Source organism: Geotrypetes seraphini, chromosome 16 (assembly GCF_902459505.1).
Source record: "Geotrypetes seraphini chromosome 16, aGeoSer1.1, whole genome shotgun sequence".
NCBI classification, from domain to species: domain Eukaryota; kingdom Metazoa; phylum Chordata; class Amphibia; order Gymnophiona; family Dermophiidae; genus Geotrypetes; species Geotrypetes seraphini.
Genome location: NC_047099.1, coordinates 40,533,318 through 40,560,267, shown reverse-complemented (window position 1 = coordinate 40,560,267; position 26,950 = coordinate 40,533,318). Strand labels below are relative to the sequence as shown.

At 43.8% G+C, this 26,950-nt stretch overlaps 2 protein-coding genes across 2 annotated transcripts in view; both read right to left on the bottom strand.

Moving 5' to 3' along the window:
- Positions 1 to 2,075: 2,075 nt before the first annotated feature.
- CCT3 (chaperonin containing TCP1 subunit 3) lies at positions 2,076 to 19,788 on the bottom strand. The gene is made up of 14 exons (XM_033925202.1): positions 19,761 to 19,788; positions 16,659 to 16,720; positions 15,065 to 15,115; positions 10,977 to 11,039; positions 9,534 to 9,630; positions 9,146 to 9,263; positions 8,291 to 8,477; positions 7,985 to 8,134; positions 7,560 to 7,692; positions 6,460 to 6,541; positions 6,048 to 6,228; positions 5,308 to 5,553; positions 4,878 to 5,009; positions 2,076 to 2,440 (listed from the first exon to the last, which is right to left on the bottom strand). Exons 1-14 carry the CDS (start codon positions 19,786 to 19,788, stop codon positions 2,342 to 2,344), a joined length of 1,629 nt encoding a protein of 542 aa, XP_033781093.1. The 3' UTR covers positions 2,076 to 2,341.
- A 2,353-nt stretch (positions 19,789 to 22,141) lies between these two features.
- Positions 22,142 to 26,950, bottom strand: part of LOC117350421 (protein disulfide-isomerase A3-like) — a 32,402-nt gene continuing 27,593 nt past the window's right edge. The window contains exons 10-13 of the mRNA XM_033924701.1: positions 25,835 to 25,963; positions 24,357 to 24,436; positions 23,919 to 23,976; positions 22,142 to 22,569 (exon numbers count right to left, since the gene is read on the bottom strand). Of these exons, the coding sequence (XP_033780592.1) occupies positions 22,468 to 22,569; positions 23,919 to 23,976; positions 24,357 to 24,436; positions 25,835 to 25,963 (369 nt within the window). The 3' untranslated portion in view covers positions 22,142 to 22,467. The remainder of the gene's footprint in view (positions 22,570 to 23,918; positions 23,977 to 24,356; positions 24,437 to 25,834; positions 25,964 to 26,950) is intronic.

Genomic DNA, 26,950 nt, shown 5'->3' with positions numbered 1-26,950 from the left:
AAAAGTTCCTTGGACAGATGAACTTTCAGCCATACATATAATGGCAACATCCAACGGGCATTACGATTCTTCTCGCCTCACTTTTTGACTGCAGATCAGCTCCCTTACACATTTTTATGCCATGTACCACATTAACAGCCCCAAGTCTTTGGTTGCCACCACCCTTTTGTGTCCCGATTCCGGTGGTCATGATCTCATGACTCAATTACTGTAATCCCCTCTACATTGGACTTCTGCTCAAAGCCATCAAGAAAATACAATTGCTACAATCTACATCGGTGAAGCTCCTCCGTAATTCTCCCAGTCTCCTCTCTTCTGGTCAAGAAACATGAGCTGCAAGATCAATATAAAATCCTACTGCTAGCCTTTAAGTCTTCTCCCAACAGCATCAGACTCGGCTACGTGTCTGATCATTCCAGGTCTTTCTTTTGGCCTTCCCAAATTTGGCTGGACAGTACTTGTGTTGTTGCATTGGCTATCTAGATCCAGTTCTGGAACTCCTTGCCAGATCATCTATGTGCAGAACCACCCCTGAAGTTCAAAACAACTTAACATGGTTAATCCATCTTTCTTCAGAGAAGATTGTTTCCCTGCTGGACAACATACTCCCCTCTTACACTCTCCCTTTCCAAGTTTGTCTTGTTACCTCAATCTGCTTCTTCCTTCAACACTGGAACGTAAATACATTGGTTTTATTGTACACTTTAGTGTGTCAAGCACTAAATCAATTATAAACCTCTTCATTCTCCATTAGTCTCTTAGGGTCATAATCCCAGTGATGTTGCTAATGAATGTCAGTTTCTTGTGCTTTATTCTATAGCTATGTTTTGTCATCGGAACATCACAGCCAGCTCTTTCTTGTTGCAATAAGCTATCCTGGACTTCCACTATCACTCATCCTTTGGTTAAGGAGAGGTGAACTGAAGCCTTTCATAAATCTAGTTTTAAATGACAAATGGTTCGTAGCACTTTGTATTTCCTACTATACCCTCTTGCTTTTCCTCATTTGCTGAACTAATTCCTTGAAGAATTTTTTTTCTCTCTTCCCTCTCAATTTCTATTACTTCCTTCCCCTTTGGTACCTATATATTCTCTTGTTCCTTCTATTTGTCAAGAGTTTTATCGAAGTTTAAAAATGAAGGTAGATTCTGGCCATTTACTTCACTGTTCAACATATTTTGCACATCTGAATCTCATAACACTTCCACCTCCTCCAAACTTTTATCCCTATAGAGAACAGCCCATATAGTTTGTAAACAGACTTTAAATACGTGTGTGTTCCTGGAACCCTTACCAACTTCCTCTCACCACCCTTGTAGGACTCTCAGGAGATAGCTACTGCCAGGGCCCACTTTACCAGAAGAGACCTACAAGTCCACCCTCTGGAAGTCAAGAGCATTGCTCCACTAGCACCACAAGGTTAAAGTAAGTCATGAAGGACAGATCTCACAACGTCATCAACAAAGAACAATAATACACAACAATCAGGACACTGCCTAAATGCTGTCTAGGAAATCATTTAACCAAAGTGAAGCCGTTAAGATGCTATGCAGGCCACGCTCATTAGTTGACACCTTCACATCCAGGCACAGGCAAAATGCTGGTCATCGTCGATGTGTTGTCAAATCTCTTAACAGATTAGTATTAAATTTTCATTTTGTAAATCAAGTGACTTTCGCTTCTTGCATTACACAAGGCTTTTTGGTAGTAAGTCCAATTGAGGAGGTTTTTTAATGCCAATGAGGTGTAATACCCATGGAAGGTTCTTCCACACTTTAACTGGTTGGTGTGGGAGGGGTTTCGAGGCCTTTTCCTACCTCTTGGACATTTTGCTAATTTTTGAATCCAATAATGCTTGAGACTCAAGTCACTTTGATTAAATTATTTCCTAGTTAGCATTTAGCCTGCATATCATACGAGTGTGCCGAATGATTAGTAAGGGGGTTGTGTAGTGTAGTTTGATTGATCCTTATCTACTCAACAAAAAACAAAACTAGTATTGTGGCAACTTGTCTGTTATGTAAGCTGGAAGGAACCCCTCGTCTCACTCACAAAAAATGAACAGAAATCACAGGTTCAAAATGAATAGATGTTTATTGTTGAAAGCAAAGGAGTAGAACAGATCTAATGCATCAGAAAAGCCAACTCCATCAATGACCTTCCAAGGTCTTGTGCCCAGCAATAGCTTTTCCCTCTGCCTCTTCAGACAATAAATACTTGAAACCCATCACCCCTGCCTGAACACAGCATGGAAGAGGCCAAAGGTAAAGCAGCAGACCGAGTCAGTACTGCACTCCTTTCGGGGATCAGTGCACATCTCCCTAATCTTTCCTGCACGCCATCAATCCTGGGCTGGCTCTGGAGCAGGTCTATTTTGTTCATCGCCTTTCTTCTTGTGCCCCGAGACAATATCATCAATTCGAAGGAGCAGGATAGCAGTCTGGAAAGCAGAAAGACCATGAGCTTAGCAACACACAGAAAGACAACACTGTTACTGTTCTGAATGCACAGCTCGTAACTCCAGTCACCAGAATGGACCCTGCTGGCTTACCTTTACATTCTGATGGAGAATTTAGCCAGGTAATTGTGCAGAGATCAATATTGTTCCACTTCTTAGTCCTAATGCCTCAACTCATATAGCACTGCATAGGGAATAGTGATTCCTAGGGCACATCACCAAATCTCACTCCCCCCCCCCCCCCCCCAACAGGATGTGCTAGCAGCAAGAACTATCGGACTAAGAATTTTTGCCGAAGTTCTTGAAAGGAAACTACTGGAACATTACACCATATGATTTTTTTGTCTTGTTCTATTCTTAGCTCTTACTATAAGCACAAAAAGAGAAATTATGTCTTACCTGCTTATTTTCTCTTTTAGTTCTTCCAGACCGGCACAGGCGGTTGGGTTTACACTCCTCTGCCAGCAGGTGGAGACTGAGAACACACTGCATTCTAACAGTGCAAGTGGGTTGTGCTGTCCCTCATAGAATCAGTCTGATGAATAGCCAAGCAGGAATGATACAAATATTCCAGCTGGAAAAATAGGAACTCCAAACTAAAATTCCTTTTCTTTGGTTTTAAAGTAAAACACAACTGTTGGAGAAGGATCAGAACAGGCAACCAACACAGAGGACTCCTGCAGCTCTTCCCAGTGATAAATGCACACCACTGATGTATCCTTCCCCACAGGTGGCTCCAACACCCACCGTGGGTCCACTCCCCTCGGGTCCCCAGAGAAACCCAGGTCATTGTCTGGCAACAATTATCATCCAGTAAAGCCATGTCTTCCAATGAGGCGCACTGGCGCTTAGGCAGAGGAAAGACTGGTGTCAAAGAAAAAGACCCCACCCCCCTCCCGGACGAAGCTGAGACCACCAGCCGCATGCAGGCAGTATGCCTTGTACATAGCCAGCACAAAATCCGGGGAAACTCCCCCAGTGGGATGGAAGCACGCTCAACCGCAGAGAAAGAGGCCTGCTGGATTTTTTCCTGCCTTTCTAATTGCCTTTCACGCCAAAGAAGAAATGCCTGCCGAAAAGCTCTCCTGAGGTTGAAATCACTGAAGAGGCCTGAAAAGAATCGGCTGCGTAAAGGGAATCCCTAGAAAACCCTGACAACAAGAAGGGAATCTCCAGTACATGCAGTGGTCAGAGAACCCCAGGCCTCTCTGCTGGCAGCAGCCATGATGGATGGGGAAGTCCCAGAGCAGTAGGTGATTCGGGAACCCCAGATGTCCTCACTGTCCATGGCTGACTTTCCTTTTGCGGCCACAGGGCAATCCCTCCTGCCAACTCCAAGGATCCCCTTTACGTGGCTGTGAGCAAAAAGAGCACATGCCAGCTGCGTTGAGACCTCACTGAGCACTTAAACTGAGAAGTGCTCATTGTGAGCCATGAGGCAGGCTCAAACAAACCACCAGTTAGCTAGAAGGGAGAAAAATTAATGAATGAAACTTCCCTTCAGATCAGCACTAGAGAAAATCAATGGCTCTAAGTTTGGGGCTTTTTTAAATTAAAAACTTTAATGCTTAAAGGAGCAGACCTCACTGGCTCTCCAAGCTGTAGTCTTTGCCCTATGGCAAGGCGTACAGCTGAGGCACCTCTAAATAAAAATTGGAGAGGTAAGGGAGTCAGCAACCCAAGTACGTCCCCCCTCAAGGTTTAAAGGGACCCCTGTAGGCCCCAAACTCAGTCCGGACAATAGTTCCTAAGGAAAGGCCTAGAAAAACAGAACAGGACAGCACAAGCTTACCATTCCACCTATTGGAAACTGAATTCTAACAGTACAAGTGGGCTGTGCTGTCCCTCATAGAATCAGTCTGTTTTCAGCGTGTTCTCTCAGTCTCCACCTACTGGCAGAGGAGCATAATCCATCCGTCTGTGCAGAGTCTGGAGGGGTGCTTAAGAACTTAACGTTAGCCATAGTCATTTCTGAACACATAGGCATGGATTCTCAGATTAGAGCTTCAGCAGTGTGTTTACTGAAATGTCTTATCGCATGAAGCGACACCGAAACTATGCAGCCGGCTCCCTGATACCCAGGAGGTGCTTACTCAGGGGCCTCACACACAGCCTGCACTCAAGCCTCTGATAAATCAACAAGCGAGCAGCTCGCAGAGGAACGGACCCTTACAAAATATGAAAGAATTGCAGTGGAAAAGAATAGATCATACATAAATTTAAGAAAATATGGGACCCTTCAGAAAACTACTCCAAAGAGGCATGGTCATAACTTTTGGCAACCATATTATCGTCTTCCTGCTACATCACCACCACATTTTCAAAGTTTGGTCCTGTTAATTTCATGAAGCATGTTAGCGCAGAGCACATGAACTTTGAAAAGGAGTAGCAGAAGCAGCATGCCACAAGGGTTGCTTACTTCAACTGCTGTCTTGTAGGTCTGTTGCTTGACAGCCAGAGGCTCCCAAATACCCAACTCCTTCATATCTGCCAATGCGCCAGTCTCTCCATTGACGCCCCATGTCTGACTTCCTTCCTGGGTATGTTTCGCCTGTGCAAAATAAAAAGGAAAACCATATCAGTTAGATACTGAAAACACTAACAATCCTGTCCTTACTATATATATCTTGGTAATCTACCTGTTGTCTGTCTCATGTCTTGTGAACCTTATTTAACATGGCTCAGATAACCTTGCTATTATATTTTCAGCATTCTTGCTGCCTTTGGTCACAGTTTACCATTATTCCCAAGAGTAGTAAAGCTATGGAAACTCAATGAAGGCTGTCTAACAGGCAAACACAGTCACATGGCCCTTTCCTTACTAAAGGAGTCACATGTCATTGCCTTACTCTTAGCGAGGTCAATATACGGATGGTGCTGGCACCACAATTCTGGATCAGAGTCCTTGGGATGACTTCAAGGGCCTGAGCTACTGCACGGTAGGGCCACTGTTCTATTCCCGTCATGGCTTTTGATTTTTCTGTCAAAACATGAGCCACTGCCATCTCCACGGCACCTCCACCTGGTACCAGGTATGGGTCAATCAGGACATTACGACACACTTGCATGGCATCATGTAAATTCCGCTCCACCTCCTACAGAACAGGAAAAGCAATCTATAACTATAATGGTAAAATAAACTACTGCTGCCATGCCACACAGTGCTGTGTATACAAAATATATATAAGACAAGAATCTAGACCAATGTTAACTCACCCTGAATTAGCACAGAAAAGCACAAGCTAAAAACAAACCATTTACAAAAAAAGGTCAACATACGGAAACCATCTGTACCAGGGGTTCTCAACCCCATCCTTAAGACACACCCAACCAGTCAGGTTTTCAGAATATGCATAAGGTAAATCATGCATATGCATGGTGGGTATTCTGAAAACCTGACTGGCTAGCTGTGTCCCAAGGTTTGTGTTGAGAACTCCAGGATCTATACAAGCCTATATGAGATTTATTTTATTTAAGATCACAAACCATAATTCAAGTGGCATCTTTATTCCCATGGATATGAAGGAGATATGATCTCCAGACATTCCCAACAGATTATTAAACACAAGAGGAGAAAACACAAGCTTACTGCAAGAATTTCTTTGCTAGCTCCCCGAAGAATGACGGTGCAGGCTTTGGGGTCCTTGCACTCTGTGATAAAGGTGAAATAATCATCACCTATTTTTTTAATTTCAAAAAGTCCTGCTCCAGTGCCCACATCCTCCTCACGAAGCTCATCTGTGCGATTTGCAATCCGAGCACCACAGGCCCTGAGGGAGGAAAGACAAGTCAAGTCAAGTCACATTTGACTGAGGATGTGGAAGAGCCTCTAAGTGATTCCCCTCCCCCTCCATTCCTGAGAAAGCAGGAACACACCGACCACTTTGAATTATAGCAACATAATTCTAAGAAAGCTCAATATAAGAGTAGCACAGAACCAGGTAAGCTGAAGTCTCATTCACACTGGGCTGCAACAAGCCCATGACCCAAGTTATTGTCACCTGGCGATTCGGTTGTTATCTGTTTTCTTGACTCTACGAATGGCTGTGATGTTGGCCTTTACTAGGTAATGCTGGGCCAAGTCTGGAAAAAGAAACATAGCAAATTGTTTATTTCTTGCACAATTATGTGACTGACAAAATGTCCAACATACAAACATGCATCATAATATACACTCCAACCATAAGAACATAATAACGAAAGTACAACTGAACAGGTGAACGTTCCAGCCTTTTGAACTCCCACAGCAATGTGCACAGATCAACTTCCTTCCCAATGCTAAGCACTAGTCTTCAGCCCTGCATGATCCAATATAGCTTTCATCCTCTCACCAAGCAGGCAATGTCCCCCCATTAAGGCACAACTTCATCTGTCACAAGCCAACGTTCCATTACATCAGCAATATGAACAACTCGCACCATTAACATAACATAATTTTTCTATACCGCCTCAATCAAAAGAATTCTAGCGGTTTACACAAAAGGGAAAACTGGACAATCAGCGAAATACAACATATTAATGGTAAGAAATACAGCATATTAACTAAAGACAATAAAAATATTTAAGTTAAGCAGTAAAATTATTATGTTGAGAATAAAACCTTGAATTAGGAGATAAATTTATCAAATAGTACTGTCTTAATTTCTTTTCGGAAGGTGCCATATGACAACATGGCTCCGCTAATATAGTTACCCAACCAGGATTGTTGTTTACTTGCTTAAAATGAGAGCATCCTGTCTAAGACTGACCTAAATTTACAGCCAGATTTGTGCAAGATAGCTGTAGATAAGGGGCTAAATCACTTTGTAACCCAATCAATTATGTCATCTGCATTTTAAAGTTCAATAGAAATCCTGTATCATCCTGCTTAAATATGGCCACCAAGACAAGCCAGATTTTTTCAACCCTATAGCAGTGCCTCACCCATAATATTAAACCCAATTCTGAAATGTTAAGACATTCAAAGGTGAAGGAAAACAGTTAAAAAATACTGCAGAGACACTGAGCAAACAACAGAGGAAGGCTCCAAGGCCCAGCAAGAAAAAGTTGCCCTTCTGATTATTATAAGTCAGTGTATTTACAAAGAGGTCTGCACTCTTACCAGAGACTCCTTTCTCAATGATAACGACGTCCGGTTTTAGCCGGATAATATCCTCACAGATCTGCTGTATGTACTCTTCCTCCATCTGCAGGATGCGAGCAAAGTCTTCTTCCCGGGTAATCTCAATATCCGTCTGTAGCAGAAGAACATGCTTAAGTCTCCTCTTGGGTCCCTCTTTTCTTACATTACACCCATATATCCAGAAAGCACACTTCAGATCAACCAGTTAACAGTGACTATGCATTCCAACATTTTATAAAAATCAAAAGTTGAAGGAGCTGCTGCTGTTACTCTAACTTCATTCTCAGAGCTCTTTTGATTATCAGGCTGCCACTGAAGAGCACCTGTACATACAACACCCACTGACACCTTTTGGTTTACCTTCTCAGTAATCTCTCCACCTCCCCCAACAAAACCGACAATACCTGGCTCTCTCCTTTCTTGTACTCCAGTGCGCAGTCCAGTAGAACAATGCGTGGATTCTTGATATACCTGCGCATCTTCGGATGAGTAATGTCTTTATTTATCATTACTCCACGCAGGACACAAGAATCTTCGATTATACCTCCAGGAATCTAGTAAGAACAAGATGAAGTCAGGTATGAAGGCAAGGAATGCATCAAGACCCACCACACACATCTCCTTCAGACTGATATAAAGGAGATTTTATTGGTAAAACTAAATTACTTTTACTTTGTTCAAAAAAAAAAAAAAAGGGGCATGAGGTTTACCTTTTCTACTTTGGCATATTTCTTGATGTCAATTTCCTTTCTGCCATTTTCCTCCAACTCGACCGTTTTCACAGCATCAAGGGCAATGCTACAGGCTAAGTCAGACCAACGACTGATCACTTTGGTGTTAATGGCACTGTTGATGATTTTCAGCATCATCTCACGGTTACTCACATCCACTGATGTGCTGAGACAAGGGAAAGAAGCAAATAACTTAGAATAAAACTGTGCAGGAAGGCTTTGTTACATCCATAGTATCATCAGTAAAAAAAAAAAAAAGTTTCTTGCATTAACTAATGAAATTATTTACATCCTTTGAACATGTTATCCATGCTCCAAAATCAAGTCACAGGTTCTCGCGTTATCCTAAGGGATGGACGAGTGTGGCATTAAGGTAATTAAAAACATACAAAAATGAAGACAAATTATCCATATAGCCTACTCAGTCTGCCCATCCATGCTAGCTACTCTCCCTTTCACTTCCTTAGAGATCCTAAGCAGTTGTCCCAAGCTTTCATCTGCACCACTTCCACCAGGAAACTGTTCCTCAAATTCAACACCCTTTCTGTGAAGAAGTATTTCCTAGCCCCTTCCACAATGTGGTTCCGTCTGTCTTTATTCAGTTTGCGACTTTTGTTAAATATGTTTTCTTGTCCCTACCTTTGTAATTATTTTAATTTTGTATATCGCTTAGAAGCTTGCTAAGCAATTTAATCAAATTTTAAATAAAACCTTGAAACTTTATTTCCTCAGGCTACTTCTGAGTTGTCCTCTTCCATCTTCACCCTATACACTATATAGTCTAGGTATTTGCAACCTCACAAGAGAGCCACCAAGAGAAAAATCATCATCTACCTGTTTTCCTTCAGGGTGGTGACGATGTCATCCAGAGCCTTCCGATATGCGCTAATAATCACAGTGGGGTGTATCTGCTGTGCTAGGAACTGCTCTGCAACAGCTAACATTTCCCCAGCTATAAACCAGAGAACAGTGTCAGAATCATCATAATAAACAAGGCAGTACTGTACTATGAAGTTGGACAACAGTAGCATGGAAATCAAAAAGGGATTTAGAGGGAGAGGCAAGTATCAAAAGAGAAACAGGATGAAGCACAGGGGCTCAGCTCCAGCTCAGGGTTGTAAAAGGTGCATGCGCAGTACTATGAATAGGATGGGTTAAGTCTGCTTAATGTGCATCGTTCATACTGCTCAATACGAGAAGATAATGGTCCTTATTCACTTACCAAGAATAATGACAGACGTGGTCCCATCTCCAACCTCCTCATCTTGTGTCCGACTGATCTCAATCATCGATTTTGCTGCTGGATGTTGAACCTGAATCTGTACCGAGAGAACAAAGCTTGCTGAAGATCCAATGCATTTTTATGCAGTTCAAGGAGAAATTAGGTTCTTACCTGCTAATTTTTTCTTTTAGTCCCTCCAGACCGGCACAGAACAGATGGGTTTATGTTCCTCTGCCAGCAGGTGGATACTGAGAACACATTGACTTTTGGCAGCAGTACAAGTGGGCTATGCAGTCTCATCCACAATCAGTCTAATAGCCAAGTAGGAAATAACTAAGAACTAAACAACTGTGAACTATAATCATACCAACTCCACTCTCATGTAGTAGTCCGGATTGGACAGGTAAACACTATTGGATTCTGATTAGAACAAGAACCTTTAAAGTATCCCCACAGTTCATCAGCTAAGCCAGTTGAACCAAACGCTACTGCTCTTACTTTACTCCCCAAAAAACCAAGACAAGGTACCAAATAATACGACTTGGAGGAGTCTGTGCTGATCTAGAGGGACTAAAAAGAAAGAAAATTAGCAGGTAAGAACCTAATTTCTCCTTCTTTGTTGTCTCTCCAGACCGGCACAGAATGGATGGGACGTACCAAAGCAGTACCCATCATGGGTGAGACCCCCAAAAGGCTGCCGCAAGAACACGCTCACTGAACACCATGCCCGACGTGCCTGAATGTCCACATGGTAGTGGCGAACAAAGGAATGGAGAGAAGCCCAAACTGCAGCTTTACAGATATCCACCAGAGGCACAAGAGAAGTCTCTGCCCAAGAAGCTGCCTGCCCCTGAGTGGAATGAACTTTGAGAAAATCCGGAACAGGTTTTTTCTGAAGAAGGTACACCAGAGCGATAGCCTCTCTGATCCAACGTGCAATCATAGCCTTGGAAGCACCGCCTCCCCCCTCCCCCTTACAAAGACCTGCTTAAAGGACAGAGACGATCCGACTGATGAACTCCTGGGTCCACTGAACATAAACATGAGGGCGTACAGCCGAGGCATCTCTAAGAAAAATTTTTGGGGGAGGAAATGGGGGGAGGGACTCGACCACTCGAGTGTGCCACCTCCAAGGTTGGACAGACCTCCGAAAGGGTCCCCCAAGCTCTGGTTGGCAACAAAAACAGAGACATGAAGGCCACTAATTAAATCCAACAGGCTCTAACTAACCAAAGGCTGCTAGAGACTTGAGAACAGACTGATTGTAGATAGGATTGCACAGCCCACTTGTACTACTGCCAAAAGTCAATGTGTTCTCAGTCTCCACCTGCTGGCAAAGGAGCGAAAACCCATCTGTTCTGTGCCGGTTTGGAATTGAGAAGAGGCAAGACATGCTTTATACTCCTGCTGTACCAACATTATTTTATGAATACAGATACATACCTCTCTGAGAATAGCATTTCCATCATTGGTCATGACAATTCCACCCATTGGGTCCAGAAGCATCTAAAAATGGTACAACAGGGGATCCATAATTAGGAGACATTATGAAGTGACTTGGGTTATCATAACTTCTACCAACACTGTGGACTAGGTACACCAAACATTTAACTCCAACCCCAAATTTTTGTTTCAGATTTGGCACTGAAACCAGCTGGAAATTCAGGTCTGAGTTTAGGCCTAAAATGTCTGTGAATTTTCTGTTAAAACTGAAACCCACCTCTCCAACCACCCATAGGACCTTCCCGGGCCTATCTTAGGAAGTCCTGATGATATAGTGGCCTCCTCGAGTGCAGGAACGGATCCTGTACCCCTGCTCTGTCTCACTGGCTGCCAAGAATGGCACGGGAAGTCCCGACAACCATTTTACAATTGGAATCGGGGCAGTTTGGTTATCAGTTTCTGCCGAAACCAAGCAGCCAATTTTGGTTTAAGATTCAGTTTCAGAAGAATCTAAAGATCCTGGGTTTGGTTGGACTCTTAACTCCAACCGATATTGAGCGTTAAATTATTTTGTTCTGAAATCTAAAGGGCTGGCAAATAACATATTTATCAATACTTAGATCCATAGATATCTGTATAAAATTATATTTTTACCATATATTTATCTTTTTTTTTTTAAGAACATAAGAATTGCCGCTGCTGGGTCAGGCCAGTGGTCCATTGCGCCCAGCGATCCGCTCATGCGGCGGCCTCCAGGTCAAAGACCTGTGCCCTAACCGAGATCAGCCCTACCTGCGTTCGTTCTGGTTCAGCAAGAACTTGTCCAACCTTGTCTTGAATCCCTGGAGCGTGTTTTCCCTTATAACAGACTCCGGAAGAGCGTTCCAGTTCTCCACCACTCTTTGGGTGAAGAAGAACTTCCTTACGTTTATACAGAATCTATCCCCTTTCAATTTTAGAGAGTGCCCTCTCGTTCTCTCTACCTTGGAGAGGGTGAACAACCTGTCTTTATCCACTAAGTCTATTCCCTTCATTATCTTGAATGTTTCGATCATGTCTCCTCTCAGTCTCCTCTTTTCAAGGGAGAACAGGCCCAGCTTCTCTAATCTCTCACCGTACGGCAACTCCCCCAACCCCTTAACCATTTTAGTCGCTCAATATATTTTTACCAACTAAATTGCTTCCAATTCCTGCTTCAACTAGATGACTCAGGTACCACAACCCTATCTCTTTTCACAATCAATCTCAGTTTAAGACAAAGTCATATTTTTATCACAAAATTCTTATTCCAAAACTTCAAAAATACCAAACTCATGTTGAAACTACAAATTAAACTTCTGTAATTACTTCAAATTAAGTCATCCTCACTCTCCTAAAATACTAATTATACTGAAAACCACCCACGGACCCTAGAGCACCTTACCTCTCCATCGAACCTACAACTTACCCTACTGTAATACCTCTGCCCTACATGACTGTATACTTTTTTCCATCCTACTACCAACCCAAAAGAAACAACTCAGGCACAAACTAAAGATAGCGATCCTGCACACATACCACTGGAACAAAGCTTTATCACCCAAAATATTAAACCAATCCTGCAAAATCTTGTGTGAACTGACCAACCCAATACCATAATTATGGTTTTAAATTAGATTAAAAAGAGAGCATCCCAAATCTCCAGAGGAACGGTGCTCGCTGACAGGCAGGTTCTTAGGACGACAGTCCACCACAGAATTCATGAGGTCATCCAGGCCTTATCCAAAGAAAAACTGTCCCTGAAAAGGAAGCCTCGCAAAAGTAGCTGTAGAGGAGGATACACCAGCCCAGTCCGAACCAGAACAGACTGCGAGCAGGCAGCAAAGATGCCGACGCCTGAACCAGAACCCAGATAAGGACATGGAGAGCATCAGGAACATCAGCTACACCAGAGAAGAGAAGCTGAGGAGGCTATGCCCTCATTCGCCAAGATGCTCAGGAGACAAGAACACTGCTGAGACAGCCGGGACCTCGAGAAACACTGCTGCAAAAGGTCTACAGAGAACCACATCCTCACGGTGGTCCTGCATGCCCGGGAACACCAATCCACTTACGCTGGGAAGGAAGGAATGCTTAAGACCTGTGCAACCGAGGAGCCCTGCCAGGAGAACCCATGCCCCAAGCAGATTGTCAGGAACAGGATGACAAGAAAATGAAGAAGACCGAGGACTCACTCCACACATGAAAGAGGAGGTAGAAAGAGCTGGCTGCAGGTCAAAGTGAGCTCAGACTCTAAAAAAGTGATGCAGTAAGGCAGCAGATTGAAAGAACTGCAGAACCCAGGCCTCAGGAAGGCAGACTCTCCCCAAGCTGGTGTCGAAGAGAACTCCGAAATACTCCAAGCACCGAGACGGAGTTATCCAGCTTATGGACAGGTTGTCCATCCAGCCCAGCGACTGCAGGAACTCCACAACCCAAATCGTAACCCAGGAGCTCTCCTGAAAGAACTTCTCTCGAATCAACCAGTCGTCCAGATAGGGAAGAACCAGAATGTCCATCTTGCGCAAGCCGCCACCACTACTACCAAAGTCCATGGAGCCATGGTCAGACCAAAAGAAAGCGCACAAAACTGATAGCGCTTTCCCAAAATTGCGAAGTGAAGGAATCGTTGATGGGAGGCCGGAATCAGAACATGCAAGTAGGCCTCCATCAGATTGAGAGAAGTCAGAAATTCCCCAGGCTGAACAGCTAGAATGACAGACTTCTGGGTCTCCATGCGAAAAGATGGAACCTGAAGTGCCCTGTCCAAAATGGGATGAAACGATCCCTCTTTCTTGGGCACCAAGAAGTAAATGGAGTACCTGCCTGTACGAAGCTCCTGAGGAGGCACTGGGACTACTGCCTTGAGGTCTAGTAACCTTTGCAGTGCCTGGCAAAAAGCCTGTTTCTTCCAAGTTGCCCGACAAGGAGAAGAGAGGAAAATATCTGCTAAGGGCCAGGAAAACTGGAAAGCATAGCCATCCTGAATCACCTCTAGGACCCATTGATCTGTCGTGATCTCAGCCCACCCGGTAAAAAACTCCTGCAACTAGGCTCCTACTGGAAACAGGGGAAGACCCGCAATGAGTCATTGGGGCAGATGGGCAAAGGAGGAGCCCCCAGTGATGTCATGCAATCCCCCCCACCTGGCAGGGATCCCCAAAAGGACTGCATGCGTTGAAAGAAACATCCTCTGGAAGGAAAGGAGGCTGCACCCTGGCCCGGATGATACCAGCGAAAATCACACAAAAGCCCATGGGCGACGCCACCCTGTGACGCCTGGCAAGGACGTTCCTCTGCAAGCCGGGGCACCTTAGAATCACTCAAGGCCTGAACAAGCTTATCCAACTCCTCCCCCCAAAAGAAGGAGCCCTGGAAAGGAAATTTACTGAGCTTAGCCTTGGAGGCTGCAACCGCTGACCAATCCCAAAGCAGGGTACGGCAAGTGGCCACTCAACCAGATCCAACAGGCCCTACACTAAACAACAATACAAGAACAAGGGAGACAAAAATCGAGACATCTTCCTCCACTTTCCAAAACAATCCACAAGCCTGGCAACAAAGAGTAACTTTTATGAAACATTGAACAGATGGGTTTTCACTTCCAAGCTCCTGAAGAAGAGATTTGCATCACATAAGACCAACAACAGAAACAGCTGCAGCCTAGATACAGCCAATCTAGCACTGGCAACCTATTGCTAATCTCTCGGCTTTTAAATTAAATAGATGAGCTGGCAAGTACGTGCGCTGGTAGGGCTAGTCTCAGTTAGGGTGCTGGTCTTTGACCAGAGGGCCGCTGCATGAGCAGACTGCTGGGCATGATGGACCACTGGTCTGACCCAGCAGCGATAATTCTTATGTTCTTAGTATTGTATAATATCCTTCAAATAATCTAGTTTCCTTATGGAATATTTAAGCATCAAGACTTAGATCTTTATGGCTACCATCAGAATGGCATCTCTGAAAATTCAGCTTTCCTCAAATTTCAAACACATTATCCTTCAGTTGAATTTTCTTTTTTAAACATTATTCTGAACAGTAACTTTTTACTACAGTACAACATATGTTACCTTCATCATAGCTCTTGGCCCCAAACATGTGCGGATCACATCTGCAATGGTCTATAAAAAGGAAGCAAAGCATGAGAGTGGTGAAATATAGCTTATTCAGAACCTTAAATCATGTTACAACAACTTATTCGGCAAGGGAGCTCCCTTTTCTGCATATCATACAAAACTCTCCAGTTCCATTCACAGAGAAAGCACAGATCTCAATTTATATGTTGGTTTCCTTTAGAACTGATTTTCATAACTGTCCTAAATGTGTCAAAGTGGGAAAGCATGCAGAGCATTGTTCATGGAATTCTTTCCAAACCCTGTGTGTGGGCCCACACCCACCCACCCTGTGGGTGTCTGCCTGGGCAGCTGTGTTTTTGTGCTGGTTTTGAGTCTGTGATGGGAAGGGAGGGATGTTTGAAAGGTGCAATTCCTTAAATGCTATATTACAGTAATAAATGCCCCATGTTCCACTCCCACAACCTTCCGGGGAGGGGAGAAGAAAAGGAGATACGCAAATAAAGTTTTTAAACTCTGAAGTCCAGATGGATTATCCACCCTCTAGCTTCTGACCACTAATGCAAAATCTGTTGCATCCTGAAAAAAAGCCAGACATGTGTCAGTACATCTTAGAGGGCTCACAAATATTAGATCCTAGGTTAGGTGCCTAGTTTGCTAATGCCAATGGGCCCAATATTGAGACTGTGGTAAGCAGCTCAGCTATCTCCTGCAGTCCACAGCGATCCTGGATATTCAATCTTAGGGCCTTATCTGGCCACTGGCATTGAACATCTGAGTCAAAGTTCATCATCTTGAACTTAGCTGGCCAAGCTGATATTCATCAGCTGGCTGGCTAAGGCAAAGCGGCAAAAGACAGACCTGCTTTTTAGGCAAGTCTATATAGCTGTTAGACTTAGCTGGACAGTCGCTGAATATTGATTTCCGAGAGGCAATTGAGAAGTTTTGTGATGTAGAAGTCATGGTTTTTTCCCCAATGGAAGATATAACTATGTCACCATTTTAAGGGCGAGTGCAGTTTATGGGGCATTTTTTGGTGGTAGCGTTCAGTTTGCAGAGTAACAGTGGGGTAGATTGTATGTAGGACTGGGAAAGCAAAGAATAAAGATAGGAAGTCTTAAAGGAGCAATTGACCCAGAGTGATACCAAGCAGTTAGGGAATATATACAAATATGTTAGTTTTGTGCATACAATGTCTGGAACACAGTCTGATCTGGCCCATTTTTAAAACTTATGTCTTTTTACCAGTTTTTTCCACATCCAACTTTTATCATTCCACTAAATGTTCAGAGTTAGTTTGCCCCTAACGTTCTTAACCCTACCCCCTCTTTAACTAAGCTGTGATAGAGGTTTCTTCTGCGGCCTTAAGTGCTAAATGCTCTGATGCTCACAGAATTCCTACGAGTGTCAGGACATTTAGCGTGGCCTTGGTAGAAACCTCTACTGCAGCTTAGTAAAAGAGAGCCTTAATTTTTTTTATATAATTCTAAGTTCCATCAGATTGGAAAGAATTACAAATCAGTATTTTTTAATGAAGAAAATCTCCTTGTAACTTAATTTTTTCATTAAACCAACTATGGCAGTACTGTACCTTGGCAGCATTAATGTTTCCTGTTTGGACCTTCCTTCCAGACTCACGTTTCATATTCTGGCCTGGCACAAAAAGAAAAAAAATATAGAGCAACAGTACTAAGTTTTTGTACATTGATAGGTACATTTGGTCATTTTACAAAACAACACTACTCGTAATTATCAAAGGTAAATCACAGTACCACAACAATAAATTTCCATACAATTTTGGTATCACTGAATTTAGTAAACAACACAACCTAAAATCACATTCTTGTGTTTTCTTTCTAGCATCACAAGAAAGGAACTACTGATTTCATTCACAAAGAGCCAGTCTAATCGGGAAAATTTCTCTTTTCATGACAAATACTCGGTATCAGAAATCAGAATTCCAGCATGGCAAAATTTGCCATTCAAGCAACACAACCAAAAAGTAGCATATGCAGGCCCGTTAAGTGTAGTATTTTGAATGGAAACAAGATTCATCCTAGTTCTTTAGTTGAAACTTCTACTGCCACCCTAGTCAATGTTTCCATATAAAACTGTCAGCAATTTCTCTTACTCCAAGTTCACCGACAGTGATCTGCACGGGGCAGGAGCGTATGAAGATCGTTCCTGCCCCGAAAGACTGCAAGACCACCTGGTAAGGTCCGGGAGGGAGGTGGGGGGGATTCTGGTTTCAGGAAATCGTAAATAATCGAAATCACGAGTCCTAAAACTGCAAATCGGGAGGGGAAAGTGTATAGTAATTAAATAGTATGCAAAGAGTAGACTATCGATTGAAGGGTGCTGGTCACCAATGGTTTTCTATGGTCTGGATTGCTTTGCTGTTTGTAGAGATGTTTGTCGTCGACGCGACTTGTTTGCGATATGTAGTTTTACTGTTTGTCGTCGATGTGACTCGTTTATGTAGTTTTACTGTTTGAAGAGATGTTTGTCATCGATGCAACATTTTTGTGATATGTAGTTTTACTGTTTGTCGTCGATGTGACTTGTTTGTTTTATGTAGCTTTACTGTTTGTAGAGATGTTTGTCATCGATGCGACTTTTTTGTGATATGTAGTTTTACTGTTTGTCATCGTGACTTGTTTGCGATCACTTACAGGACCTGGGGGGCCGCCACGGGAGTGGACTGCTGGGCATGATGGACCTATGGTCTGACTCAGCCAAGGCGATGCTTATGTTCTTATGTACTGTTTGTCGTTGATGCGACTTGTTTGCGATATGTAGTTTTACTGTTTGTAGAAATGTTTGTCGTCATGCGACTTGTTTGTGATATGTAGTTTTACTGTATGTTGTCGATGCGACTTGTTTGTTTTATGTAGTTTTACTGTTTGTCGTCGATGCGACTTTGTTTTATGTAGTTTTACTGTTTGTAGAGATGTGACTTGTTTGTTTTATGTAGTTTTACTGTTTGTAGAGATGTGATTTGTTTGTTTTAAGTAGTTTTACTGTTTGTCGTGGATGCGACTTGTTTGTTTTATGTAGTTTTACTGTTTGTCGTCGATGCGACTATTTGTTTTAAGTAGTTTTACTGTTTGTCGTGGATGCGACTTGTTTGTTTTAAGTAGTTTTACTGTTTGTCGTGGATGCGACTTGTTTGTTTTAAGTAGTTTTACTGTTTGTCGTGGATGCGACTTGTTTGTTTTAAGTAGTTTTACTGTTTGTCGTGGATGCGACTTGTTTGTTTTAAGTAGTTTTACTGTTTGTCGTGGATGCAACTTGTTTGTTTTAAGTAGTTTTACTGTTTGTCATGGATGCGACTTGTTTGTTTTATGTAGTTTTACTGTTTGTCGTCGATGCGACTTGTTTGTTTTATGTAGTTTTACTGTTTGTAGAGATGTGATTTGTTTGTTTTATGTAGTTTTACTGTTTGTCGTGGATGCGACTTGTTTGTTTTATGTAGTTTTACTGTTTGTCGTCGATGCGACTTGTTTGTTTTATGTAGTTTTACTGTTTGTCGTGGATGCGACTTGTTTGTTTTATGTAGTTTTACTGTTTGTCGTCGATGCGACTTGTTTGTTTTATGTAGTTTTACTGTTTGTCGTCGATGCGACTTGTTTGTTTTATATAGTTTTACTGTTTGTCGTCGATGTGACTTGTTTGTTTTATGTAGTTTTACTGTTTGTCGTCGATGCGACTTGTTTGTTTTATGTAGTTTTACTGTTTGTCGTCGATGCGACTTTGTTTTATGTAGTTTTACTGTTTGTCGTCGATGCGACTTTGTTTTATGTAGTTTTACTGTTTGTAGAGATGTGACTTGTTTGTTTTATGTAGTTTTACTGTTTGTCGTCGATGCAACTTGTTTGTTTTATGTAGTTTTACTGTTTGTCGTGGATGCGACTTGTTTGTTTTAAGTAGTTTTACTGTTTGTCGTCGATGCGACTTGTTCGTTTTAAGTAGTTTTACTGTTTGTCGTCGATGCGACTTGTTCGTTTTAAGTAGTTTTACTGTTTGTCGTCGATGCGACTTGTTCATTTTAAGTAGTTTTACTGTTTGTCGTTGATGCGACTTGTTCGTTTTAAGTAGTTTTACTGTTTGTCGTCGATGCGACTTGTTTGTTTTAAGTAGTTTTACTGTTTGTCGTCGATGCGACTTGTGATTTTATATTTTGTAGGTAATTGCGTACCTCGCCCTGGACAAGGGGGGGGGGAATACATAAATAAAAAAACCACTTGGGCTTTGGGTTGGGTTGGTACCGTTAGCTTACTCCCAAGTCACCAGATATGATGATGATGGTGGGGGGGGGGGGGGGTTCTTCAAAGAATCCAGTTATGGAACCTGAACAAGTCCCTGCATGCCGTGAGACGGGGGTGGGGGTCGGGGGGGGCTGAAATTCGGCCTGGATCAACCCTGTTCGACGAATCTGCACCAACCCATCCGTTAGTAAAACGAACGGTCACCTCGGGCTAAAGCCGCTTCACGGTCACCGTCGCTCGCCCTCCCCGCTACAATTAAATCAAGGGCAGGAGCTCCTCCCGGGGGGGGGGCACTATTTCGCAGCGGGTTGTCTTTTGGGGGGTTTCCGGTGCGAATGAATGGGGCCGAAACGAGGCCCGAGGCGAGCGCGCGAGCGGCGGCCGCTTCGCTTCCCCCCCCACCTCCCTCGCCGCCGGCTACTCACTCAACACGAGCACCGGACGCCCCAACATCTCGCCGGTTGCTGCCGAAAGAAAGAGGAAGCGCTGGCGCCGAGAAGAACTTTCTGGAAACGGCGGCGAGGGAAGAAGCGCCGCTTCACGGGAGACACCCTAACCCCGCTAGGCGTCGCGTGCACCAAGTCCCCGCCCAGCCACCCACGGCCAGCGCGGACTCTGCTTTTTGACAGGTCGCCCGTAGAGCCAATCGAAAAAAAAAAAGGAGGCGGAAAGACGCCGACGCCGCCGCGAGAGCAACACGTTTGTCTGCGCTGCACAGAGAGGCGTGGCGAGAGGCCGCGCCTGACTTGGACGTCCTCGTGCGAGGACGTCGGGAGCCGTCACGCAAGCGCAAAGCGCCGTCCTGCTAACGGTTTCCCCGGCGAGGTTGCGCTATACGGGCTGATTTGGGACTTCATGTCAAATGACATGGATGCGTTGTTTTTTATTTTTTAATCTTAGCGACTGTTTTACGGTTATAGTTGTATTAAAAAAAAAAAAAGCCATTCAATGGGCGGTTGATGAGAAAATAACCCCTGGACGGCTAGCTGCATGAATGGCATGCTGGGAAATGTAGTTCTATAGCAAGGGTGTCAAAGTCCCTCCTGGAGGATTTCCCCAATGAGATCTATTTGCAAGCACTGCTTTCATTGTATGCTAAGAGATCTCCTGCATATTCATTGAGGAAATCCTGAAAACCCGACTGGATTGCGGCCCTCCAGGAGGGACTTTGACACCCCTGATCTAGAGCATGCATGAGATCGCCTCGGTTTACACCAGACATGGGCAACTCCGGTCCTCGAGGGCTGGAATCCAATCGGGTTTTCAATATTTCCCCAATGAATATGCATTGAATGCAGTGCATGCAAATATAGATCTCATGCATATTCATTGGGGAAATCCTGAAAATCCGATTGGATTCCAGTCCTCGAGGACCGGAATTGCCCGTGTCTGGTTTACACTGTGGTGGTGGCGGTGGCCGATCCGGGTTTGGTGAACAAGCAAGAACAATTGGGTAATGGAGGAGTGGACTGGAGGGAGACGAACGATGCACTGAGCAAAGACAGTGTTTCCCGCCTTGAGCTGGTAGGTGCTGCCACCTCCAGACTTCATTCCTTCCGTCTTTGTCTTCCCTTGTTCAAAAGTAAGCTGAGAAAGCTTAAAATTTTTTTGAGCTTGCCTTCATCTCGTGACCCTCACTCCCTCTTGCAAACGCGGATGTCACTGATGACATCACATTCATGCTTGACGTCCTCATGTCAACATCCGCACATGCGCGAAGGCCCTCCAGACAGGCTCTGAGTTGCCAGTGTGGGTGCCAGCAGGGAAGAGGCATGGAGAAGCGCCGGCTATAGCACATGCCTTTTGCCGGCGCCTCTCCTCCTCCCCAGTGTGTTGCGGCACATCCGAAATCTCAGGAGGCACACAGTTTGAGATACGCTGCCCTATTGCCTTTTGTTCAGCACCCCAGTCAGTTTAAACATCCCCTTTAACTGTAACCCCTTTCCCCTTGTGTCCTTTTTGTCTTGAATAGATAGCACCTGCTCGAATGAATTCACAATCTCCTGTGTGCCTTTGTACAGTGCTGTGTACATCTGGTAGGCTATAGAAATAATCAGTAGTAACAGCAGACCTGAGTGTTCCTTTCAAGTGCATGGGCCTTGGTATAGCCCCATTTACCTAAGTATAAATGGCTTTTGGAATTTACCCTGGTTAACAATGTGGCGTATATAACATACTTTAAAATGTATGATGTTCAAGTATGGATTGCCTTGGGAGGGATTGTGTTGAGGTGATCATGATTGTTGACTGAAAGGTGGCAAAAGTCCACTAGGTCTGTATTTTAAGTCTGTATGTTATGTCCACACTGTAAATGCTGAAATCTAAACAGGGGAGGGCTTCAATGGCTGGGAGGGTGTAGATGGGCTGGAGTAAGTCTTAACAGAGATTTTAGCAGTTGGAACCCAAGCACAGTACCGGGCAAAGCTTTGGATTCTTGCCCAGAAATAGCTAAGAAGAAAAATTAAAAAAATAAAATAAAATAAAAAAAAATTTAAATTGAATCAGGTTGGGCAGACTGGATGGACCATTCGGGTCTTTATCTGCCGTCATCTACTATGTTACTATGTTATGTAAACCCCCTTTGTCTATGCTGTAAAGTCTGTATTTCTCACTAAAGTTAGTCCTATGCATACTATGAATGTACTCTTGTAACCCGTTCTGGGCTATTTTGGGAGGACGGGCTGAATAAATAAATAAATTTTAAAAGGGGGAGGGGCACAGGTGCAATTTACAGTGCCTAATAATCTCGTATCAGTCACAACAACATAAAAACAATTGTGAAACAGAACTGCTTTAGACCAGGTAATATAGTTTTTGTCACTTGTATATTTAAAACAGGGAAGAGGAAGAAGTTACTAGATGCATAGATATTAACATTTCAAAATAATTGGGAGTTACCAAACACAATACATAATGAAGGAGCTGGCTCCGATAATTGGATGCAGCCTGAAATCTTCAGTATCGGTGAAGGGTAACATCTCTGAACATAATTAGGCTGGGCATCCCACTTTGGTTTGCCTGCTTATAGGTCTTTGAGATTTCTAGCACTGGCATAATCTGAAGACCCAGCAGAACTGAAATGTTGATGGTCTCTCGGCAGTAGAATCATTCTTCATCCCAGGTTAATCTTGTTTAAAGTTCATATTTATTCTCTTTGTTTCTTCCTATCACAAGCAGTGGGTAAGTTGACTTCTTTTCCAAGTAGCTGAGTAGATCTCTGACTCGCCAATCGCCCTGGAATCCAAAACAATATATATATTTTTTCAATTAACAATTTGATCTAAAATGACCAGACCACCATCAAGAATATTAAAAGGGACAGCCACCTTACGTTGGGTTTTACTATGCAGCGTAAGAGCATTTTACCATGGGCCAGCAGGTAAATGCTCCAATGCTCATAGGAATTCAATGAGTAGTGGAGCATTTATCTCACCGGCTCGCATGCTTAGTAAAAGGAGCCTTTAGTCTGGTGTAACAAAAGTGACAGACAGATAGTTCCCCCTTGCTCTCCCACCCGATACCCTTTCAAACATGCCCTTGCCTGCCTGCCACCCCTAAGGCCATGGGAAGCCCAATAAAGATCCCCCCATCCCCAGGCCTACCTAAGTACCTGGTGGTCCAGCAGGGGGGGGGGGGGGTCAGTGGGGGTAGAAGCGCGTCCCCCTCCTACCTCTTGCTGTGGCTCAGCAAAATGGCTGCTGTGCCAAGTCCATGGCCCTCAGAGTAGGCACTCACTATCCTGTGGCTTTAGGGTAGTAAGGGGGGGAAGTGGACCGCCATGGGCGCCAGTACCTCTCCGCCTCCCTGCTCCTTCCCACTCCTCCCCCACCGCGTCCCTCTAGCTCTTCACTGGCCCAAGCAAAAGTTCTAACCCGTTGCTCGCGCCAACCTCTGCGCTCCTCTGCGACGTTACTTCTTGGTCCCGCAACGAGGAAGTGACATCAGAGGGAGAGCCAATGCCAGCGCCGGCAGCAAGTTGGAGATGCTGCTCACGCTAGGGAAAGCTAAACAGATACGGGGGAAGGGAAAGAGCGCACGCGACAGGGGGGTGGGAAAGGAGCAAGGGGTGGCGCCTCCCACCCTCGCTATGCCATCAGAAAATCGGTGGTGTTTGCATGTGGTGCCTTTCAGTATCAATATGTTTTCTCCCTTGAATTAGCTCAAGTGGTAACCAGTGGAGAAATGGATTTTTGGACAGGGAGGTTCCCTCTTCCATGTGCTCTGATGCGTCTTTATAAAACGCTGGGCCCTGAGCCACAGGCAGATATTAAGCAGCTTCATATCTGACTGGAGAACGGTGTGGCTTGCTTGAAGACTCCTAGGTTTAGGTTAAATGTAGCCAGCGTTCAAGGACCTGAATTTTATGCTTCGCACAGAAAATTTACTTGCCAACAGCTTTTTGCACAGCATGGCATTAGGCTTGCGGGAGAAGCGACGTGCTCAGACATCGGCACACAGCTCTTCTGCAAGCCTTTCTGCATCGGTTCCCAACTAGACTCTGAATGTAGAAAGAGGGGGCACGCAATATGTGCAACCTTCATTTTTGGTCTTTCACACAAGAGATCTAAAAGGAAAGTGACTACCTCATAAACCTTTGGGAACTGCTTGGCTTCCATAGGAACAAAGTAGATTGTTGGAAATCTGTGAAAAGAATAGAAAACTTGTGAAACATAAGAATAGCCGTACTGGGTCAGACCAATGGTCCATCAAGCCCAGTAGTCCGTTCTCACGCTGGCCAATCCAGGTCCCTAGTACTGATCCAGGTCTTTCTCAATAACAGACTATGGACTTTTCCTCCAGGAACTTGTCCAAACCTTTCTTAAAACCAGCTACGCTATCCGTTCTTACCACAATCTCTGTCCATGCGTTCCAGAGCTTAACTATTTCCTCCTATTGTCCAAAATACAGAACTCGAAGCATCCCTATTCTGTTTTGTCATGGGGTGGGGGTAAGAATGTCACTGGCTGTAGAATAGGAAGGACATTCTGTTCAATATACAGAAGACATCTGAGCATCCTTACCCTGTGATGTCATAGGGAGGAGGAACGTCGTTTGCTGTGGCATCCATTTTTGCCACCACAATATTAGAATCCTCTTTAAGCTACAAAATAGTTTAAGAGAAGAGAAAAAGAAACCCAAGTCAGAACTTTACAGAGTAACTTAATTGAAAAACTAATGGATGGGCTTAAGATAAGCCGACACATAAATAATAATAACTTTATTCTTTTATACCGCCATAATCAAAAGTTCTAGGCGGTTTACGCTAAAAAGAGCTGGACAATCAGCAAAATACAATATTTATAAAATAGAATTTCAATAATAAAACTCACCAAGTAATAAACTTAGTGAACAAAGTGGTCTTAATTAATTTCCGATAACATAGCTTGCTGAATGCATTTACCTAACCAAGATTGTTGTTCCTTTGTAGTAACCTATTAAAAAAACATTGCTAAGTATGGCTGCGATTCTTATATGATCTTGCTTTGACTTTTCTTTATATTCCATTTGCAAAGCATCGTTCCTTGTTCATAGCAGCCTGGCTCATGCTGCATTTGTTTTGGTCCTCCCTTCCTCATTCTTGCATTTTGCCAGTCATAAGCCAACCTAAGTTTGGGTCCTCCCCCCTCCTGCCACCCGTTGATCTAAATTGATTGCCAAATTGCTTCTTTTCCACTAGATTAGTCGTCAGACTAGCTCTCCCACACTTCTAATTTACCTTAGTCAAAATCATTCCTAGGTTGCCACCATCCATTAGCCGACTGATGCCCCGGAAATAGTGAAATTAAAATCGTGTGATAAACTGCTGCTTGGCACCATCACGTTTCTGGCCGACCCATGGAATTTGATAATTGCTTAATGAGTTAATTAGTGATAATAATTAGGTGCCAATTTGGCAATGATTGGAATTTGCGCATACATCTTTATAGTCGCTATTCTATAGAGGTGCATGTAAATTTTCCAGCACAAATTCCAACAAGGAGATGTGGCCATGGATGGGTCAGGGGCATTCCTAGGATTTGCATGTAGTGTGTTATCGAATTTGGGGGTTCAGCTGGTGTAAATCCTCGCACCCCAAACTGGGCGCAGATCCTGGTGCTAAACGCTATTCTCTAAACCAGGGGTGTCCAACCTGCGGCCCCGTGAAGTATTTTGTGCTGCCCCTGTCGAGGGCGATGCAGCGTTTTCCTCGGCTGCCCCTGGGTATTTACCGTCTTGCCGGCTTCCTCCTCTGTCTTGCTACAGCGTTTGCGCTGTCCCAGAAACATTTTTTTCAGCCAATGCGGCCCAGGGAAGCCAAAAGGTTGGACACCCCTGCTCTAAACGGTCCCCAACTTTGAGCACCATTTCTAGAATAGTGCTTAGCATGGATTTTTTATTTAAAAAATGCCCAAATCTGAGCGCCATTTACAGAATCTTGTCCACAGCGTTCCATGCAGAAGCACGTCAATACCTCTTCCTTCCAATCTGGCTAGTAGATCTGAACGGGAGAGAAACCTACCATTTCAGCCAACTCTTGATATTTGGGCTCCAGGGTTTTACACAGGCCACACCACGGAGCGTAGAAGTTAATGAGAACATCTTTGGTCTGGCTGTTCACAATTTCATCAAAGTTATCTGCTACAACCTCCTGCAGAGATTGGAAGCGGAAAAGATATTGCAGTGTCACACAAAACAGACTTGGAGGTTCAAAACCACTTAACGTGTGAAAAGAAAAAGCATACTTTCACTCATTTTTCTGTCTCTGATTTACTGGTACATGGATACATTGGTGTAGCTACCAAAGGGCAATGACCACCCAGCAGAGGTGCATTGTTGTGGCTGGTAGGAATCCCCAAGCCCTGCCTCCAGCAGCTAGAATGCATTTAAGACCTCAGCAGTTGGTGGCAGGGCCCCTGGGCTGCTGTTACTGCCAGCATTTCATTATTTTCATGCATTTGTGAGGACTAAGTATGTGCTGGGTGCCAGCGACAGCAACAGCCCAGGGAAACTGTCGACTGTCAAATTTTGGATTCCCTGTCAGATTTTATATTTATAATTTGAGTTGAGGAGGGCTGGGATGATGGGAGGGTGTGGAGTTACTAACTGCATGACATTATGCAAGTAAAGTGAGAGATCAGGGCTGCATTAACCACCTATGGGCCCTGGGCAAACTTTTGTGGATGGGTCCTGAAGGGACACGTCTTGTAGTTTTCCATAGAATGTGTTTTGGAGCAGTAAGAAACCCAGGCCCTGTTTGTTTTTCCTTCTCTGTAATAATGCAAGGACATCCATGTTTGAAAAGATGTGTGTTCTTATGCTATGTTTAATCCCTTCTCTGTAATAATGCAAGGACATCTATATTTGAAAAGATGTGTGTCCTTATGCTATGTTTAATCCAGATATTGTTTGCCTTCTCTTGCCAAATATTATAAGGCTATTCTATTATGTAGTTTTCCTTAAGTTGTGTTTGAAGTTGTAAATCCAGATTGTTTGCCTTCTCCTGCTGATATACTACAAGGCCATTGTATATTTGAGAGATGTGTTTTCTTATTCTGTAGTAAAGTGAATCTAATTGTTTTCTTAGCTGTATTTGTATGAAAATTTAGATAAGGCTTTGTTAGCCAAAGCACCTTTA

Bases quoted from the DNA above. Each gene is read 5' to 3' on its own strand.
- CCT3 (XM_033925202.1), bottom strand. From the start codon at position 19,788: ATGTTGGGGCGTCCGGTGCTCGTGTTGA. The intron at 8,135-8,290 runs GTAAACCTCATG...TGTTCTTACTAG, and splicing joins AATATGCCAAAGTAGAAAAG to ATTCCTGGAGGTATAATCGA. The intron at 5,554-6,047 runs GTAAGCTTGTGT...CCTGTTCTGTAG, and splicing joins CTAGCAAAGAAATTCTTGCA to GAGGTGGAGCGGAATTTACA.